We start from the raw sequence: 18,148 nt of genomic DNA, 5'->3' as shown, positions 1-18,148 counted from the left end.
TGTGTTGATCCCAATGCAGCACCAATGCAACGGCAGCGCAGTGCCAACGCAGCGCTGTGCAGTGCCAAACACGGGGTTGCACCCTTGCAGTGCCAGTGCAACGCCAGTGCAACGCCAGTGTAGTGCCAATGCAATGTCAATGCAATGCAAATGCAGTGCCAGTGCAATGTCAATGTAGTGCCAATGCAATGCCAGTGCGATGCAAATGCAGTGCCCGTGCAATGCAAATGCCAGTGCCAATGCAATGCCAGTGCAATGTCAGTGTAGTGCCAATGCAATGCCAGTGCAATGCAAATGCAATGCCAATGCAATGCCAGTGCAATGCAAATGCAATGCCAGTGCAATGTCAGTGTAGTGCCAATGCAGTGCCAGTGCAATGCAAATGCAGTGCCCGTGCAATGCAAATGCCAGTGCCAATGCAATGCCAGTGCAATGCAAATGCAGTGCCAATGCAATGTCAGTGTAGTGCCAATGCAGTGCCAATGCAATGCAAATGCAATGCCAGTGCAATGTCAGTGTAGTGCCAATGCAATGCCAGTGCAATGCCAGTGCAATGCAAATGCAGTGCCAGTGCAATGCCAGTGCAATGCCAGTGCAATGCAAATGCAGTGCCAGTGCAATGCCAGTGCAGTGTGAGTGCACTATCAGCGCAACGCCATCGCATCTCCGTCCCACGCCGTCAGTACCGCTCCGGCCCGCGCCGGTCCCCCCGCAGGGCGGTGCCGCCCCTCCCCCCATCCCGTCCCGTCCCGTCCCGTCCCGCTCCGCCCGGTGCCGCTCCGCCCGGTGCCGCTCCGCCATGCCGCCCCGCTCCGCCGCGCTGCTCCCGCTGCTGCTGCTGCTCCCGCTGCTGCCCGGGGCCGGGCCGAACCCCGCCGCTCCCGCACTGACGGACGCGGAGATCGAAGAGTTCCTGCGCGGTTTCCTGGCGCCGGGAGAAGGCGATGCGGGAGGGGACGGCAGCGATGTGCGGCTCGGAGCTCAGCCCGGGACCGGCGGTGCGCTGCGCGGCGGGGAGCGGCGGTGGGGCTGTGGGGGGCTGCGGGGGGGTGGATGGGATGGGAGGGGATGGGGGTAGTGGGGGGGGGGGTGGGCTGGAGGGGGCTGAGAGAGTGATAATGGGATGGGGGAAATGGGGTGGGAATGGGGGGCTGGGGAGGGAGGGAATGGGGTGGGGGTAATGGGATTGAAGCAGTGGGATGGGGGTAATGGGATGGGAATGGGGGGCTGGGAGAGATAATGGGGTGGGTGTGATGGGGTGGAGGGAGTTGGGAGAGTGATAATGGGATGGGGATAATGGGGTGGGAATGGGGGGCTGGGGAGGGAGGGACTGGCATGGGGGTGATGGGGAGGGGGAAGTGGGATGGAGGGAGCTGGGAGAGCTGTAATAGGATGGGGGAAATGGGGTGGGAATGGGCGAGTGGGGAGGGAGGGAATGGGGTGGGGGTAATGGGATTGAAGCAGTGGGATGGGGGTAATGGGGTGGGAATGGGGGGCTGGGGGAGATAATGGGGTGGGGGTGATGGGGTGGAGGGAGCTGTGTGATAATGGAGAGAGTGATAATGGGATGAAATGGGTGAAATGGGAGAGTGATAATGGGATGGGGATAATGGGGTGGGAAATGGGGGACTGAGGTAGGGGATAATGAGATGGGGGTGATGGGATGGAAGCAATGGGTTGGGGGTGATGGGATTGAAGTGATGGGATGGGGTAATGGGATGGGGATGATGAGGTGGGAGTGAGGGAGTGGGGAGGAAGGGACTGGGATGGAATAATGGGATGGGGGTGATGCGATTGGGAGTGATGGGATGGAAGGATGGGATGGGGATAATGGGGTGGGAATGGGGGATGGGGAGGGAGGAACTGGGATGGGGGTAATGGTATGGGGGTGATTGGGTGGGGTATAATGGGGTGGGGGTGACAGTGGGAGAGTGCAGGACCGGGTGGGGGGTAATGGGGTGTGGGGTAATGGGGTGGAGGGAACTGAGTTGGGGGTAACGGGAGGAGAGTGATCAGATGGGTGTAATGGGATGGGGGTGGTGGAGTGTGGGGCGCTGTGGGGGTACTGGGATGGGAGGAACTGGAATGGTGACAATGGGCTGGAGGAGAATTGAGGTGGGAGCACTGGCGTGGGGGAAACTGGAGTAGAGGAACTGGGGGGCATTGAGGGAACTGGGATGAGGGCAATGAAATGAGGGCACTGAGATGGAGGGAAGTGGGTTAAGGGGAACCGATATGAGAGCACTGGGATGGGGGTAATGGCACAGGGGGAGCTGGGGGGGGGAGGGGGGCGTGAAATGAGTTGGGGTGAACTGAAATGGACAGAACTGGAAGCACTGGGCAGGGCTGGGGGCACTTTGCGGGGGGCTGCCTGCATCCCGCACGGCTCCCACAGAGCCCCGGGAGCTGCTGACGGAGCCCGAGGAACCCAAGAAACCCAAGAAGGACAAAGCACCCAAACCCACCAAGAAACCCAAAGAGAGAGCCCGTGGTTCCAAGAAGGACAGGGACAGGGACAAGAACGCCGACGGGGAGAAGCCCCCCAAGAAGCCCAAGGAGAAGCCCCCCAAAGGCTCTGAAAAGCCCCCCAAGGGCTCCAAAAAGCCCAAGGAGAAACCCCCCAAGGAGAAACCTCCCAAGGAGAAACCCCCCAAGGAGAAACCCCCCAGGGAGAAGCCCCCCAGAGAGAAGCCCCCCAAGGCCACCAAGAAGCCCCTGGACACGAGGCCACCACAGCCCCCCGACAGCCCCTGGGAGCCCCCCACAGCCCCACAGCCCCCGCGAGGTGAGGATGGGCCGCGGACGGCGCTGTCTGTGGGGCAGCCGTGGGTCCCCGAGGAGAAGGAGGAGGAGGAGGATGGCAGAGACCGAGGTGAGTGGGGGGGCGGGGGGGGGCAAGGGGCTCTTTTGGGGCAAAGCTCATTGCCCCCCATGTCTCCCCCCACACATTGTGGCCCCCCCATGTCTCTGTCGTCAGAGGAGGCGGAGGAGCGGCCGACGCAGCGCTGGGAGTGGGGCCGGGAGGATGGACGCCCTGAGCCTGAGGCGGGTGAGTGCCACCCCCCGTCCCGTCACCCCCCCCGACCTCCGCGTCCCACACATCCCCACACGTCACCCCGCAGAGGTCCCCGAGGAGCCGGAGCCACCGACGCTGGACTACAACGAGCAGTTGGAGCGGGAGGACTACGAGGACTGTACGGCGCTGGGGGTCACGGGGGGACCGTGGGGTCCCACCCCCTCACGGCCCCACACTCACCGTCCCCCTCTGTCCCCAGTTGAGTACATCCGACGGCAGCAGAAGCCCCGCAAACCCCCAAACAGGAGGAAACCCGACCGGGTCTGGCCCCAACCGGAGACGGCACCTCGTCAGTGCGGGGACACGGGGACAGGGGTGACCCCAGCGCTGGGAGTGGGGTTTGGGGGCACCGGGGATGGGGCGGGCGTGGGGGCATCCCGGCGTGTGGCGGTGCAGGGGGCCCCATGGAGGCATGGTGATCCTACAGGGGTCATCGGTGCGGACATGGAGGTCCCATGAGGACAGAGGGGGTCCCGCATGGGCGTTAGGAGTCTGTGTAAAGACATGGGGACCTCTAGAGGTATAGGGATCCCATGGGGATGGGTGGGTTCCTGCGTGGAAATGGGGACCCTAAAGGATAAGAGACCCTGTAGGTCCAGGGGGACCCTACAGGAGCATGGGGATCCCATGGGACATCTGGATTCCTGCAGGGGCGTGGAGACTCCATGGGGGTTACAGGGATCCCATGGGATATGAGCATCCCACAGGGATATATGGGTTCCTGCAGGGACATGGGGGTCCCATAATGGGACGTGAACTCAGCAGGGGCATTAGAACCTCACAGGGGCTATAGGGATCCCATAGGGATACACAGGTTTCTGCAGGGACATAGGGACCCTATAGGGGCTGTAGAGGATCCCATGGGGACAGAGAGGATCCCAAAGGGACATGGAGGAGCCCATGGGAGTGTAGGGATCTCATGGAGATAGAGGAAACCCTTCAGGGATGTGGGGGCCCCATGTAGTAAGGGGGAACCTAAGAGTGGCATGAAGACGCCATAGGGACACATTGACCCTGCGGAGGAATAGGGGACCCCATAGGCACCCCAAATCATTTGGCCATCCCCAGCCACACCAGAGGAGCCCCCCGCACCGCTGCCCGGCCCCGTGACTGAGCGCGACTACGAGGAGGGCTGGGAGCGACCCGACTACGATGACTGTGAGTGACCCCAGGACCCGTCCCCTGCTCCCAGGGGGCTCTGTGGGGTTCCAAGGGGTGTCCCAGCCCCTCACTCCCATCCCCGACCCCTTAGTGGACTACGGGCTGCTCCCACCACCCAAGCCCAAGAAGCAGCCGGAGAAAGAAGAGGAGATGGAGACAGATGAGGAGAAGTTGAAGCCCTGTGAGAGGCAGTGGCACAGCCCTGTCCCCATCTCTGTCCCCATCCTATTCCTGTCCCCATCCCTATCCCCATCCCATCCTGTCCCTGTTCCCGTCCCTCTGTCCCCTTTCTCTCCCTGTCCCATCCCCGTCCCTTCCCCATTCCCACACCTGTCCCTGTCCCATTGCTGTCCCCATTCCGATCCCCGACGACTGCTCCTTCACCAGGGAAGCCCAAGAAGGGCGGCAGCAGCAAGGAGGAGGAGGAGGATCCGTGGGCAGAGGAGAAGGGCCGGGACAGCAAAGGTGGGTGCCCCCATCCCTGCGCTCCCACCCAGCCTGTGCCCCCCTCACGGTGCCCCTTTTTCCAGGAAAACCCAAAAAGCCGGGTGGGAAGAAGTGGGATCCAGACGAGGATGAGTGGGCACCACCAGAGGAGAAGACACGTGAGCCTTCCCATCCCTGTGGTCAGGGCTGCTGCGCTGCAGTGCTACAGCGTCCCCATCCCCTGTGCCCACAGGATGCCCTCCCATCGGGATGGAGTCCCATCGTGTGGAAGATGACCAAATCCTGGCCTCCTCCATGCTGCGCCATGGGCTGGGCGCGCAGCGCGGCCGCCTCAACATGCAGGTGGGCGTCCATCCCGTCCCCATCCCATATCCACCTCCACCCCGATCCCATCCCCGTCCCCATCCCGTCCCCATCCCATATCCACCTCCACCCCTATCCCATCCCTGTTCCTGTCCTGTCCCCATCCCGTCCCCATCCCATATCCACCTCCAGCCCTATCCCATCCCCGTCCCCATCCCGTCCCCATCCCATATCCACCTCCACCCCTATCCCATCCCCATCCCCATCCCCTCCCCATCCCATATCCACCTCCACCCCATCCCATCCCCGTCCCTGTCCTGTCCCTATCCCATATCCACCTCCACCCCTATCCCATCCCCGTTCCTGTCCTGTCCCCATCCCATCCCCATCCTATATCCACCTCCACCCCCATCCCGTCCCCATCCCATATCCACCTCCAGCCCTATCCCATCCCTGTTCCTGTCCTGTCCCCATCCCGTCCCCAGCCCATATCCACCTCCACCCCGATCCCATCCCCGCCCCCATCCCGTCCCCATCCCATATCCACCTCCACCCCTATCCCATTCCCATCCCTGTGCTGTCCCCATCCCATCCCCATCCCATATCCACCTCCACCCCATCCCATTCCCATCCCTGTCCTGTCCCCATCCCGTCCCCATCCCATATCCACCTCCACCCCAATCCCATCCCCGTCCCCATCCCATCCCCATCCCATATCCACCTCCACCCCTATCCCATCCCCGCCCCTCTCCTGTCCCCATCCCATCCCATCCCCATCCCATATCCACCTCCACCCCTATCCCATCCCCATCCCTGTCCTGTCCCCATCCTGTCCCCATCCCATATCCACCTCCACCCCTATCCCATCCCCATCCCTGTCCTGTCCCCATCCCATCCCCATCCCACCGTCACCCCATCGCTCTTTCAGTTCCTATCCCCGTTTCCATTTCATCTCATCCCCATCCCCCTCCCACCATCGCCGCATTGCTGTCTCCATCCCCACCCCATCCCATCCCCACCCCATCCCATCCCCACCCCACCCCATCCCTGTCCCCCCCTCACCCCACCCATGTCCCCCCGCTGTCCCCAGGCGGGTCCCAATGAGGACGATTTCTTTGACGGCGCGTGGTGCGCAGAGGACGACAGCCGCGCGCATTGGCTGGAGGTGGACACGCGCCGCACCACCAAATTCACCGGCGTCATCACGCAGGGACGCGACTCCCAGATCCAGTATGGGGCCGGCGGGGGGCGGGGGGCTGCGGGGCGGCCCTGCAGGGGTCCCACGCTGCCCCCTCGGTCTCTCCCGCAGTGAGGACTTCGTCACCAGCTTCTATGTGGGCTTCAGCAACGACAGCCAGAACTGGGTGATGTACACCAACGGCTACGAGGAGATGGTACGGAGAGGGGGGAGGGAGGGAGGGGTGATGTGGGGGCGCGATGGGGACACGGTGCCACCCCTCCCCGTCCCCAGAAGTTCTATGGCAACGTGGACAAGGACACGCCGGTGCTGACCGAGTTCCCCGAGCCCGTGGTGGCCCGCTACATCCGCGTGTACCCGCAGACGTGGAACGGCAGCCTCTGCCTGCGGCTGGAGGTGCTGGGCTGTCCCCTCTCCTGTGAGTGGCACCGGGGAGGGGACGCGGGGTGGGGGTCCCCGGGACGACGGCGGCCACATCGCTGTCCCCCCCCGCAGCTGTCAGCAGTTACTACGCGCAGCAGAACGAGGTGACCTCAGCCGACAACCTGGACTTCCGTCACCACAGCTACAAGGACATGAGGCAGGTGGGTATGGCGGCCGCGGCCCCAGGGGTGTCCCCGCGCTGCCTCCCAGCCCCCGTCCTCTTCCTCCCCCCCCCCCCCCCCGCAGCTGATGAAGGTGGTGAATGAGGAGTGCCCCACCATCACCCGCATCTACAACATCGGCAAGAGCTCACGTGGGCTGAAGATCTACGCCATGGAGATCTCTGACAACCCGGGGGAGCACGAGAAGGGTGAGGGCCCCCCCTCACATGGGGGCACTGCAGGCGGCCGTGCCCTGAGCCTTAACCCGATGCCTTACAGGAACCCTAACCCTAATCCTGTCCCACTGCAGCAATGGTCAAAGCCTTACCCTGACATTAACTCTAACCCTACGCTAACCCTAACCCCTACCCCAAACCCTAACCCTAACTCTAACCCTAAAACTAACCCTACCCCTACCCCAAACCCTCACCGTAACCCTACCCCAAACCCTAACTCTAACCCTAAAACTAACCCTAACTCTACCCCTAACCCTACCCCTACCCCTAACTCTAACCCTACCCCAAAACCTAACCCTAACTCTAATCCTAACCCTAACCCTAACCCTACCCCTACCCCTACCCCAAACCCTAACTCTAACCCTAAAACTAACCCTAACCCTACCCCTACCCCTAACCCTCTCTCTAAACCTACCCCAAACCCTAACCCTAACCCTAACCCTAACCCTTACTAAGACACTAACCCCAACTCTAAATCTAAACCTAACCATAATCCTAAACCCAAATGCATCCCTGAGACCAACCATAACTTTCACCCTAATGCCAAACTTTAACCCCAACCTTAAGTCTGTAAACTTAAGTCCAATATTGGCCTAATCCACAGCTCAACCCTAACCCTAAGCACTAACCCTAACCCTTACCTATATGCTAACACCAAACCCTTCCCGCAATTGCAAACTTTAACCCTAAATATTATCCGAACTCTACCTCTAAAGCTAACCCTAATCCTAACCCTAAACCTGAACCTAAAACTAGCCCTAGCTCTATCCTTAACCCTGACCCTAAAGCTAACACTAGCCCTAAAGCTAACCCTAACAACACTAAAGGTAACCCTAACCCTAACCATGACCCTAAATCTACAGCTAACCCTCACCCCAGCCATAAAGTTGACCCTAACCCTGACCCCAAAGCCAACCCAGGCTCTGATCCTACCGGTGGCCACGCCGTCCCGTACGCGGTAGGGCTGGGTGGCCTCACCCCAAACCCCACACACCCCATACCCCTGGGTCCCCGCAGGAGAGCCCGAGTTCCGCTACACGGCGGGGCTGCACGGCAATGAGGCGCTGGGCCGTGAGCTGCTGCTGCTGCTGATGCAGTTCCTGTGCAAGGAGTACCAGGACGGCAACCCCCGCGTGCGCAGCCTCGTCACCGAGACACGCATCCACCTCGTGCCCTCGCTCAACCCCGACGGCTACGAGCTGGCACGGGAGGCGGTGAGAGCGGGGAGCTGCGGGTGGTGGCACCGGGGGGGGGAGGTGGCGTTGGGATGGTGGCATTGGGATGGTGGCACTGGGATGGTGGTGGCACTGGAGTGGTAGCACTGGGGTGGTAGCCATGGAATGGTGCCACTGGGATGGTGGCACAGGGGTGGTGCCGTTGGGGTGGTGGCACTGGGATTATGGTGGCACTGGAATGGTGGCACTGGGTGGTGGCACTGGGATGGTGTCATTGGGATGATGGTGGCACTGGAGTGGTGGCGCTGGGGTGGTAGCCATGGGATGGTGGCACTGGGATTATGGTGGCACAGGGGTGGTGGCACTGGGATGGTGGCACTGGGATTATGGTGCCACTGGGATGGTGGTGGCACAGGGGTGGTGGCACTGGGATGGTGGTGGCACAGGGCTGGTGCCATTGGGATGGTGGCACTGGGGTGGTGGCACTGGGATGGTGGCACTGGGATGGTGGTGGCACTGGAGTGGTAGCACTGGGGTGGTAGGCATGGAATGGTGCCACCAGGATGGTGGCACTGGAATTATGGTGGTACAGGGGTGGTGACATTGGGATGGTGGCACTGGAATGGTGGCACTGGAATGGTAGCACTGGGATGGTGGCACTGGGATTATGGTGGCACTGGAATGGTAGCACTGGGATGGTGGCACTGGGATTATGGTGGCACAGGGGTGGTGACATTGGGATGGTGGCACTGGAATGGTGGCACTGGAATGGTAGCACTGGGATGGTGGCACTGGGATTATGGTAGCACTGGGATGGTGGCACTGGGATTATGGTGGCACAGGGGTGGTGACATTGGGATGGTGGCACTGGGTGGTGGCACTGGGGTGGTGCCGTTGGGATGGTGGCACTGGGATGGTGGTGGCACTGGAGTGATGGCACTGTGGTGGTAGCCGTGGAATGGTGGCACTGGGATTATGGTGGCACTGGGATGGTGGCACTGGGATGGTGTCATTGGGATGATGGTGGCACTGGAGTGGTGGCGCTGGGGTGGTAGCCATGGAATGGTGGCACTGGGATGGTGGCACTGGGATTATGGTGGCACAGGGGTGGTGCCATTGGGATGGTGGCACTGGGAAGGTGTCATTGGGATGATGGTGTCACTGGAGTGGTGGCGCTGGGGTGGTAGCCATGGGATGGTGGTATTGGGATGGTGGCACTGGGATTATGGTGGCACAGGGGTGGTGCCACTGGGATGGTGGCACTGGGTGGTGGCACAGGGGTGGTGACATTGGGATGGTGGCACTGGAATGGTGGCACTGGGATTATGGTGGCACTGGAATGGTAGCACTGGGATTATGGTGGCACTGGGATGATGGCAGTGGGATTATGGTGGCACAGGGGTTGGGACATTGGGATGGTAGCACTGGGATGTTGTCATTGGGTTGGTGGTGGCACTGGAGTGGTGGTGCTGGGGTGGTAGCCATGGAATGGTGGCACTGGGATGGATTATGGTGGCACAGGGGTGGTGACATTGGGATGGTAGCACTAGGATGGTGGCCGAGGGATGATGCTGGCACTGGAGTGGTGGCCATGGGATGGTGGTGGCACTGGGACAGTGGCACCGGGGTGGTGACAATTAGATGATGGTGGCGCTGGGGTGGTGGCATTGGGATGGTGGCAACAGGACGGTGGTGGGACTGAGATAGTGGCACTGGGATGATGGCACCGGGATGGTAGGGACAGTAGCAATGGGGTGGTGGCAGTGGTGGTACGGTGATGGCATTGGGATGGTGGCACCAGGGTGGTGGTGGCACTGGGGTCGTGGCACTAGGACAGTGCTGGCATGGGGATGGTGGCACTAAGACAAGCGGTGTCACACGGGAAGTGGTGGCAGTGGGGATGTGGTGGAAATAGGGCAGCGGTGGCACCAGGACGATGTTGGCAGTGGGGTGGCGGTAGCGCCATGGCCGGCACAGGGCTGTCACCGCTCCCCCAGGGCTCCGAGCTGGGCAACTGGGCGCTGGGCCACTGGACGGAGGAGGGCTTCGATCTCTTTGAGAACTTCCCCGACCTGACGTCACCGCTGTGGGCCGCCGAGGAGCGGCAGTTGGTGCCGCACCGCTTCCCCGGCCACCACATCCCCATCCCGGAGCACTACCTGCAGGAGGACGCCGCGGTGAGCGCACACCCACCCTGCGAGCGCAGCGGTGGCGCAACGGGATGGGTGGCGCAGCGTCCCCTCTCCAGGTGGCCGTGGAGACGCGAGCCATCATGGCCTGGATGGAGAAGAACCCCTTCGTGCTGGGAGCCAACCTGCAGGGCGGGGAGAAGTTGGTCTCCTTCCCCTTCGACGCAGCGCGCCCCCCCAGCGAGACCCCTGCAGCCCCGCGCCTGCCGGACGACGATGAGGACAGCGAGCAGCCCGAGGTGCACGAGACGCCCGACCACGCCGTGTTCCGCTGGCTGGCCATCTCCTACGCCTCGGCACACCTCACCATGACCGAGACGTTCCGCGGGGGCTGCCACACGCAGGATGTCACCGAGGCCATGGGCATCGTGCAGGGGGCCAAGTGGCGGCCCCGCGCCGGCAGTGAGTGGGCGTCGAGGTGGCACCCCTTGGGCTCATCTTAAGGGATGCTCCCACCTAAGGGAGGCCACTGCAACAGCGAGCCGCGGGTGGGGGGAGGTGACCTGCAGCACTCGTCCCATTGGGATTTTGGCAGGCATGAATGACTTCAGCTACCTGCACACCAACTGCCTGGAGCTCTCCGTCTACCTGGGCTGCGACAAGTTCCCCCATGAGAGCGAGCTGCAGCAGGAGTGGGAGAACAACAAAGAGTCACTGCTCACCTTCATGGAGCAGGTAGGCACGGGGAAGCGGCGCTGGGAGCTGGGGGTCGTCCCCTTGTCCCCCCGTGCTGCCCTCATCCCCTTTTGTGCAGACCCACCGCGGGATCAAAGGTTTGGTGACAGACCAGCAGGGAGAGCCCATCGCCAACGCCACCATCGTGGTGGGCGGCATCAAGCACAGCGTCAGGACAGGTAGGAGGTGGGATGGGATGGGATGGGATGGGAGCGCAGCGGCACGGTGATGGCCCCGCAGCCCCCTCACCCCCTTGCTGCCCACAGCCAGCGGTGGGGACTACTGGCGCATCCTGAACCCCGGTGAGTACCGCGTGTCGGCGCGGGCCGAGGGCTACAACCCCAGCACCAAGACCTGCAGCGTCTTCTACGACATCGGGGCCACCCAGTGCAACTTCGTGCTGGCCCGCTCCAACTGGAAGCGCATCCGCGAGATCATGGCCATGAACGGGAACCGACCCATCCGCCGCGTGGTGCCCGGCCGCCCCATGACGCTCCGCGAGCGCCTGCGGCTGCGCCAGCGCCTGCGGCTCCGGCAGCGGCTCCGCGAGCGGATGAGGCTGCGGAGACTGAATGCCACCGCCAGCACCGCCAGCGTCCCCACGGCCCCCCCGCCCAGCACGGCGCTGCCCGTCCCGTTCAGCAGCACCACGTATGCACCATGGAGCCGGGAGCCGCCCACAGCGGGCACCTGGGAGATGGAGACCGAAACGGAGGTGGTGACGGAGCTGGTGACGGTGACGGAGCTGTGGGATGCGGGCACAGGGACGGCGCAGCCCTTCACCACCGCAGAGACCTACACTGTGAACTTTGGCGATTAGGGGATGCCCGTCCCCTTGCTCCCGCCTCCGGGTGCTCCACGGGGGCACCATCCCGTGCTCCTGGAGCCCCTAGGCCAGGCACACACACACAGACACACATCCCCGTGCCCAGGCAGCTGGCGACGGCACTGCGGCTGGGCACGGAGGAAGCAGGGCAGGGCCCTGGCGTGTTTATTTTGTACAAATAAACAAAGCTGTATTGGTAGCAGCACCGTGTCGCTTCTCCCACCGTACTGCGGCAGAGGGGGACGAGGTGATCTCTGTGCTGTGCTGTCACTGCCCCACCTCCATGTCACTGTCATCCTCGGCACCGAAGACGGAGAAGCTGATGGGCTGGCAGCTGAGGTCGCGCAGGTTGACGAGGCAGGCGGTCTGCGTGGCACTGAAGGCTGGCACTGCCACCAGCAGCACCCGCTGCCCATCCTCCCCTGCGGGACAGGCAGGCATGGAGCACGAGTGGGGACGGGGCTGGGGACGGGCAGCAGCGGGGACTCACCCGTCAGCAGCTTGGATTGGAACTTGGGCGCATTGCCGCAGAAGTAGACGTGCGGGCAGTCGGTGAGGATGAAGGGATCCGAATTGTAGAAGGGGTAGCAGCCTGGAGGAGCAGAATGAGCTGTGGAACCCGACCCTGCACCCCACTGCGTGGCACCGGGACCCTGCAGCCCCTTACCCAGAGTGTCAGGGGCCGTGGGGCTGATGTGTCCCGCCAGCAGCGTCCACTCCAGGATCTCCAGGTAGTCGTCCATGCTGCTGTACTTGAAGATATCACTGATGTTTTGCCCCGATGTCCCCAAAAACCTGTATTTTGAGAGTGGATCTGTACTCAGTGCAACCTACAGCAGAACCCAATGCCACCAGTGGCATCCCAGCCTCGGCGACACTCCGTGCCTCACCGGACACCATCCATGTCGGCCTGGTAGGGGTTGGTGACGAGCTGCAGCGTGGGGTAGGCGCTGGAGAGGGGCAGCATGCAGCGGTGCAGCGGCTGCTGTGGCAGCGTGTAGTTGGTGGGGTCAAACTCTCCAGGCATCACGTCCACAGGCACAGAGCTCTGCGGGCAGAGAAGGGCTGTTGGGGGCCTGAGGGGCTGCGGGAGCCGCTCTGCCAACCCAGGCACTCACGCAGAGCTGCAGCAGGATCTCATCCAGCATCTTCACCGCCTCCACGCTGGCAGCTTGCGTCTTCTTGGTCAAATACTTGGCCTGCAGCAGTGAGGAGCATGATCTCTCTCCATCCCTCCCTCCCGCTGGGCCCCCACGCTCTCACCATACCTTGTGCAGGCTGTCACGGCTCTGCGTGCTCTGGCTCAGAAGGTTCCCAGCCAGCAGGACGCGGGAGATGAGCGCAGCACAGCTCTGCTGGCCCTCAGCACCCAGCTGCCCTGTCACCGCATCCACCAGCAGCTGTGTGCCCAGCAGGGATTCGCCGCTGCCGCTGCCCAGCCCGAGTCCTGAGGCCAACAGCACGAACCTGGGCAGGGGGCGGGCAGAGGACTGCAGCCCCCATTGTGTCTCTCGAGATGGATGGGACAAACGGTCCTCAGGGCCGTATAGAGACACAATGGGGACACGACAGGGACTCACCTATCAGTGCTGGGTCCTTGCCACGGCAGCTGCGGGGGCAGGTGGGCGAAGCAGTGTTCCTCCACCAGGAACTTCCCATCCTCCTGCTCGTGGCCATACACAGCGAGCACAGCCCCTGCAGTGGGTCAGAGGGCGCTCAGCCTCACCATCACCCTCTGGGTCACCACCGCCCCGCTGCCATCCCCTACCTGTCACAAGCCTCGATGCCTCGATGCTCCCCGTCAGCTTGATGCGCTGCAGCTCGTCCTCCAGCACCAGCTCGTCTGATGGGTCCACATACTTGGCCAGGGAGGGCTGCGGCACCAGGTTATGCTGAGGGTTGTGGGGGAAAAGAGTGAGACCCCCAGGTCTGCGGCGTGCGTGGCCTCTGCTGGGGCTGCTCTCCAGCTGCGTGCTGGCGCCGGGCTGCTTTCACTTAGCGTGCCGCCAGTGTGGCGGCCAAGGAGGAAGCAGCAGGGCGGGGGGGGTCACTCCTACCTCCTCGTTGATCTCCTGCAGGATGGAGGGCTGCAGCCGCATGGCCTTGAAGAGCGTCCCCACCACGCAGCAACGCTCGCCCACCTGCAGCTGGCACAGCTTCCGCAGCAGCACGCCGTCACCTGCAGGGCCACGCAGTTCAGCCTGCACCCATTGCTTCCCCCCGCCACCGTGCTGCGACTGCTCCCCACAGCACTCCCCTGCAGCTTCAAGGCCTCCGGAGCAAACCCCTCATCCTGCTTCTGTGCTGGGAAAGCAGCCATCGAAGGGTGTCCCCGTGTCTGGGGTACCCCCCAAGGCTTTGCGACCCTGCTGGGTTTTGGGGTGGGAAGTATGAGGACGAGCAATGTGCCGTTCCCACAGACGGAACGGGGTTGAGTGTTTGGTACTGGGATGGGATGAGAGCGGGGAGGTGGGGGTTGGGAACGGCACCAGCAACGCCAGGAATGCAATCGCCTGGAGGCAGGAAGCAGCCCGCTGAGCTGAGCACTCCTCCCCAGCTACAACCCCTGCTCTGTGTGCCTGGGGGGCAGCTCGCTGTTCCAAAAAGAAAAGCAGATCCCAAAAACGCGCTGCGCGCCACGGGACCAAGCAGTGGGACAGCACGTTGGGGGGGATCCCCTCGGGGAATAAAGAACAGTGGGGAGCAGCGACGGGCTGAGGGGTGACGATGAGGGTGAGCGGCACGGAGGGGGGGTGGGGGGGCTCACCCCATCGGAGCCGTGCCTGCTGCTCCAGGCGGGGCCGCATGCACAGCAGCCGCGTGGCGTAGAGGTGGGCGTACTGCCGGCTGAAGCTGCGCTCCCCCAGGCGGAAGGGCTGCGAGCGGTCGGCAAAGTCACTACCGGTGCGGGCAAAGGTGGGGGGCTCAGCCGAGGGGGGGCCCAGCAGAGTGCGCCCCGGCAGGGGGGTGACCGCTGAGAACATGGCTGCAGGGCTGCAAGGTGAAGGGGAGAGTGAGGAACCCCAAAATGTGCCCCAAATGCACACGATGTCTCCCAAACGTTGCTCCCCATCACTCTGTGGCACATTAAGAACCCCGAGTGCCCCCCCCACAAATCACTCCCTGGTACCTGAAGGCCCCCCAAGGACTCCTCAGCACCTGAACCCTGCCCAGAACGCTTCCCCACATCACTCCCTGGCATCTAAAGCCCCCAAGGATGCTCCTTAAATTGCTGCCTGGCACCTGCAATCCCCAAACCGCCCCTCTGCTCAATCCCTGGCACCTGCCAGCCCCCCACATTGCTCCCTGGTGCTCCAATTCCCCCCCCCATGGCCCGTCAGTATCACTCCCTCGTAGATGAAGCCCCTCAAAACGCCCCTTAAGCTCTCTGGAAACTGAAATCCCTCCAAAGTGCCCCAGGAATCACTCCCCGGCACCCCATAACCCCCCAAAACCCCCAATACCCCCCTGGTATCCACAGCCCCCCTCTGATGATCCTCACCCCCAATCGCTCTGTAGCACCCAAAGCTCACAGAGTGCCCCTCCAAATCACCCCCTGGCAAAGTAACCATCCCCAGACCCCCTCCCAGCACGTGAATCCCCCCCAGAGGCCCCCAAATTGCCCCCTGGCCCCCGTAACCCCCCCCGGAGGACCCCGAAGGTCGCTCAGTGCCACCTAAAGCCCCACAGCTGCTCCCCGATCGCCCCCTGGCGCCTGGAAACCCCCACAATCCCCCCCACGTAGCCGAACTCCTCCACAGCCCTCCCTCCATTCCCCCCCGGTACGCGATGGCCTCAAAACGCCCCCGGAACCCCCCGAACACAACCCGGGACCCCCACCAACACGAGGAACTCCCCCCATCCCGGCTCCCGCTACGACCCTCCCCCACGGTGACGTACGGGGTCAGAGGTCAGAGGTCACGTGGGGGGACCGCAGCTGCCGCCACGCGGCGCGGAGGGCGCCGGGGATGGGGAGCCGGGGGGCGGAACGGGGAACGGCGCGAACGCGGGGAGCGGAAATGGCGTCACCGCGGGGCGGAAGTGGCGTCAGAGCGGTGCGGCGCCATGGTAACCGCGGTGGCCGCGGGGGCGTTGTTGCCATGGCGACGGCGGGACCCGGGCCTGGATCCCACGGCCCGCGCTGACCTCACGGCCCCACCGATCCGCCGGGCCCTGCGGTGCGGAAACGAGCCCCGCGCGTCCCGCCGCCCCGGGGGATGAGCGCCGGGCCAGTGTGACCGCGGCCCCGCGTGGGGCCTGCGGACAGGGCGGCATCCCCCCGCGCCGCTGTGTCTGCGGGGCCGCGCTGCGAGCAGAGCCCGGTGTGCCCCCCCCTCCCTCCCCTCTTCCTGCTGCGGTGACGCTCGGGGCGGAGGTGTGGGGCAAAGAAGTCGGTCCCTCTCCATTTTAAGGCCTCGTTGAGTTTCCTCCACGCTGAGTGGCTCAGCCGTCCCCACCGCACGGCCACGGGGGCTATAAAGGCGCGGGGGGCACGCGAGGCTGTCACCTGCGCTAAGGGACAGCATGGCCGCTGCTCTCATCGTGCTGCTGGCCCTGGGGGCCGGTATGGGGCTGCGGGTCTGGGGGCGGCACATGGGGATGGTGGGGCCGGGGGACACGTGGGGAAAACACGGGGATGTGGGGTCGTGGGGTCAGAGTCTGGCGTGGGGACATGGAGATAGTGGAGATGGGGACATGGGGAAGGGGTGTGTGGGGGGACCCACACAGTGGGTGTGTGGGGTGTCCCCACAGTGGGATGCAGATGAAGGGGACAGCGGGGATGGGGATGTGCAATGGGGACAGGAGCACGTGGGGACAGGGTGTGGGTACCGGGTACACTTGGGGCACACAGGGATGTCAGTGGCCACTGTGTGCCCCATCCCACCGTGGGGTGGCTATGGGGCAGCGTGGTGACACCCTCCACCTCCAGCCGTGCAGGTGGCAGTGACTGAGCCGCCCCGTGATGACCACCGGGACCTGGATGCCGGGAGCCACTGGGAGCAGCAATGGCACCTGCTGCAGGATGGTTCAGCTGCGGTGAGGATGCGCCCTGGCCGTGGGGGAACCCTGTGGGGCAGCACCAGACTGGGGTGGAGCACGGGGTGGGAGGGTGGGTGGCAGCACCCTGAGGGTCTGTGTTGTCCCCACAGTGGGATGCAGATGAAGGGGACGCAATGGGACCGGGCAAGGGGATTAAATGCAGATTCTGCGTCAGTCTGGTGAAGAAGGTGCAGAAGATTGTGGGTGACGACCCCGATGAGGTGAGTGGGGCACAGGGGGTCCTGACGGGCTCGGGGGGTCCAGCAGTTGCAGCCTCACTGACACCATGGGGCCGGGACCCACAGGACGCCATCAACGATGCACTGAACAAGGTGTGCAGTACGGGGAGGCGCCAGAGGAGTATCTGCAAGCAGCTGTTGAAGAAGCTCCGGCAGCAGCTCAGTGATGCACTGCAAAACAACGATGATCCCCGCGATGTGTGCACCACCCTGGGGCTGTGCAAGGGCTGAGCACGGCCAGAGCCCACATCCTGCACCCCACATCCTGTGCCAGAGCCCCACATCCTGTGCGCAGACCCCACATCCTGCGTGTGGACCCCAAAATGCAGACCCACAGCCCCGTCCCAGCCTTCCTCCTGCACCCTGCTATGCAATAAAGCTGCTCACCTCTGCCATCACCCTTTTGATTCAGTTTATTTGGCCGTGAGGGCACATGGGGGTCTGGGGACGGGGGGCTGAAATGTGGGGATCTCAATGATGGGGCAGTGGGGGGCGGGTGCACAGCGAGCTTGGGGTCGGGGTCCCTGTGGGGACACGGGGGTCTGGCAGTGGTGTGGTGATGTAGGGGATGCAGTGATGGGGGGGACGCAGTGATGTGGGCCAGGCTGAGCCCAGTGGATCCTGTTCTGTTGCTCCCAGTCAATCAGAGCACAGGAGATCCTTTTTCTGGCTGCAGCCCATGAGAGCATAGGAGATCCTGCAGCTGACGGGACCAGTCAGAGCAGGGGATCCCATGGCAGGGGCTGTCCACTCCTTCCCAGACCCCAGGAGTGCCCCCAGATGTCCCCCTGCCCCGAGGAGGTCCCCATACCATGGGGTGCCACTCGGCAGCCCCACATCCCCAGGGTGTCCCCAGCCCCACAGGGCTCCATCTGCCCGTGTCACCCCACAGGGAGCCTGCACCACAGGGAGTCCCCGACCCCCGTGGGACACCCGAGGTGCCCCATAGCCCCCATGGGATCACCAGACTGGGGGTGCCCAGCCTTTAGCCCCATGATG

General features: G+C 63.5%; 3 protein-coding genes across 7 annotated transcripts; 2 read left to right on the top strand and 1 right to left on the bottom strand.

Annotated features, from left to right (window-relative positions):
- Positions 1–773: 773 nt before the first annotated feature.
- Positions 774–12,072, top strand: AEBP1 (AE binding protein 1). The gene is made up of 21 exons (XM_015297510.4): positions 774–998; positions 2,396–2,872; positions 2,978–3,049; positions 3,123–3,194; positions 3,276–3,365; positions 4,145–4,234; positions 4,329–4,418; positions 4,625–4,702; positions 4,768–4,842; positions 4,917–5,026; positions 6,078–6,217; positions 6,297–6,381; positions 6,459–6,603; positions 6,681–6,769; positions 6,855–6,978; positions 8,023–8,219; positions 10,178–10,357; positions 10,429–10,771; positions 10,905–11,044; positions 11,124–11,223; positions 11,311–12,072. The coding sequence occupies exons 1-21, from the start codon at positions 800–802 to the stop codon at positions 11,862–11,864; spliced, it is 3,450 nt and encodes a 1,149-aa protein (XP_015152996.3). The 5' UTR covers positions 774–799; the 3' UTR covers positions 11,865–12,072.
- Positions 12,000–15,891, bottom strand: POLD2 (DNA polymerase delta 2, accessory subunit). 5 transcript variants are annotated; one of them, XM_015302435.4, is made up of 11 exons: positions 15,711–15,891; positions 14,638–14,864; positions 13,928–14,049; positions 13,639–13,762; positions 13,451–13,565; positions 13,139–13,337; positions 12,989–13,069; positions 12,761–12,918; positions 12,538–12,665; positions 12,361–12,462; positions 12,000–12,292 (listed from the first exon to the last, which is right to left on the bottom strand). In XM_015302435.4, the coding sequence occupies exons 2-11, from the start codon at positions 14,852–14,854 to the stop codon at positions 12,138–12,140; spliced, it is 1,401 nt and encodes a 466-aa protein (XP_015157921.1). In that variant the 5' UTR covers positions 14,855–14,864; positions 15,711–15,891; the 3' UTR covers positions 12,000–12,137. The 5 variants fall into 5 exon arrangements, with proteins under 5 accessions (XP_015157921.1, XP_046759411.1, XP_015157920.1 ...); XM_046903455.1 differs by having other exon boundaries at positions 15,751–15,891; XM_015302434.4 differs by having other exon boundaries at positions 15,771–15,891.
- Positions 15,892–16,375: 484 nt separating this feature from the next.
- GNLY (granulysin) lies at positions 16,376–17,547 on the top strand. The gene is made up of 4 exons (NM_001044680.2): positions 16,376–16,434; positions 16,801–16,907; positions 17,021–17,131; positions 17,216–17,547. The coding sequence occupies exons 1-4, from the start codon at positions 16,395–16,397 to the stop codon at positions 17,378–17,380; spliced, it is 423 nt and encodes a 140-aa protein (NP_001038145.2). The 5' UTR covers positions 16,376–16,394; the 3' UTR covers positions 17,381–17,547.
- The last annotated feature ends 601 nt before the right edge of the window (positions 17,548–18,148 follow it).

The sequence above is a fragment of the Gallus gallus genome, chromosome 22 (genome assembly GCF_016699485.2).
Source record: "Gallus gallus isolate bGalGal1 chromosome 22, bGalGal1.mat.broiler.GRCg7b, whole genome shotgun sequence".
NCBI lineage: Eukaryota > Metazoa > Chordata > Aves > Galliformes > Phasianidae > Gallus > Gallus gallus.
The sequence above is the reverse complement of the archived record's forward strand: the minus strand, read 5'-3'. Positions and strand labels throughout refer to the sequence as shown.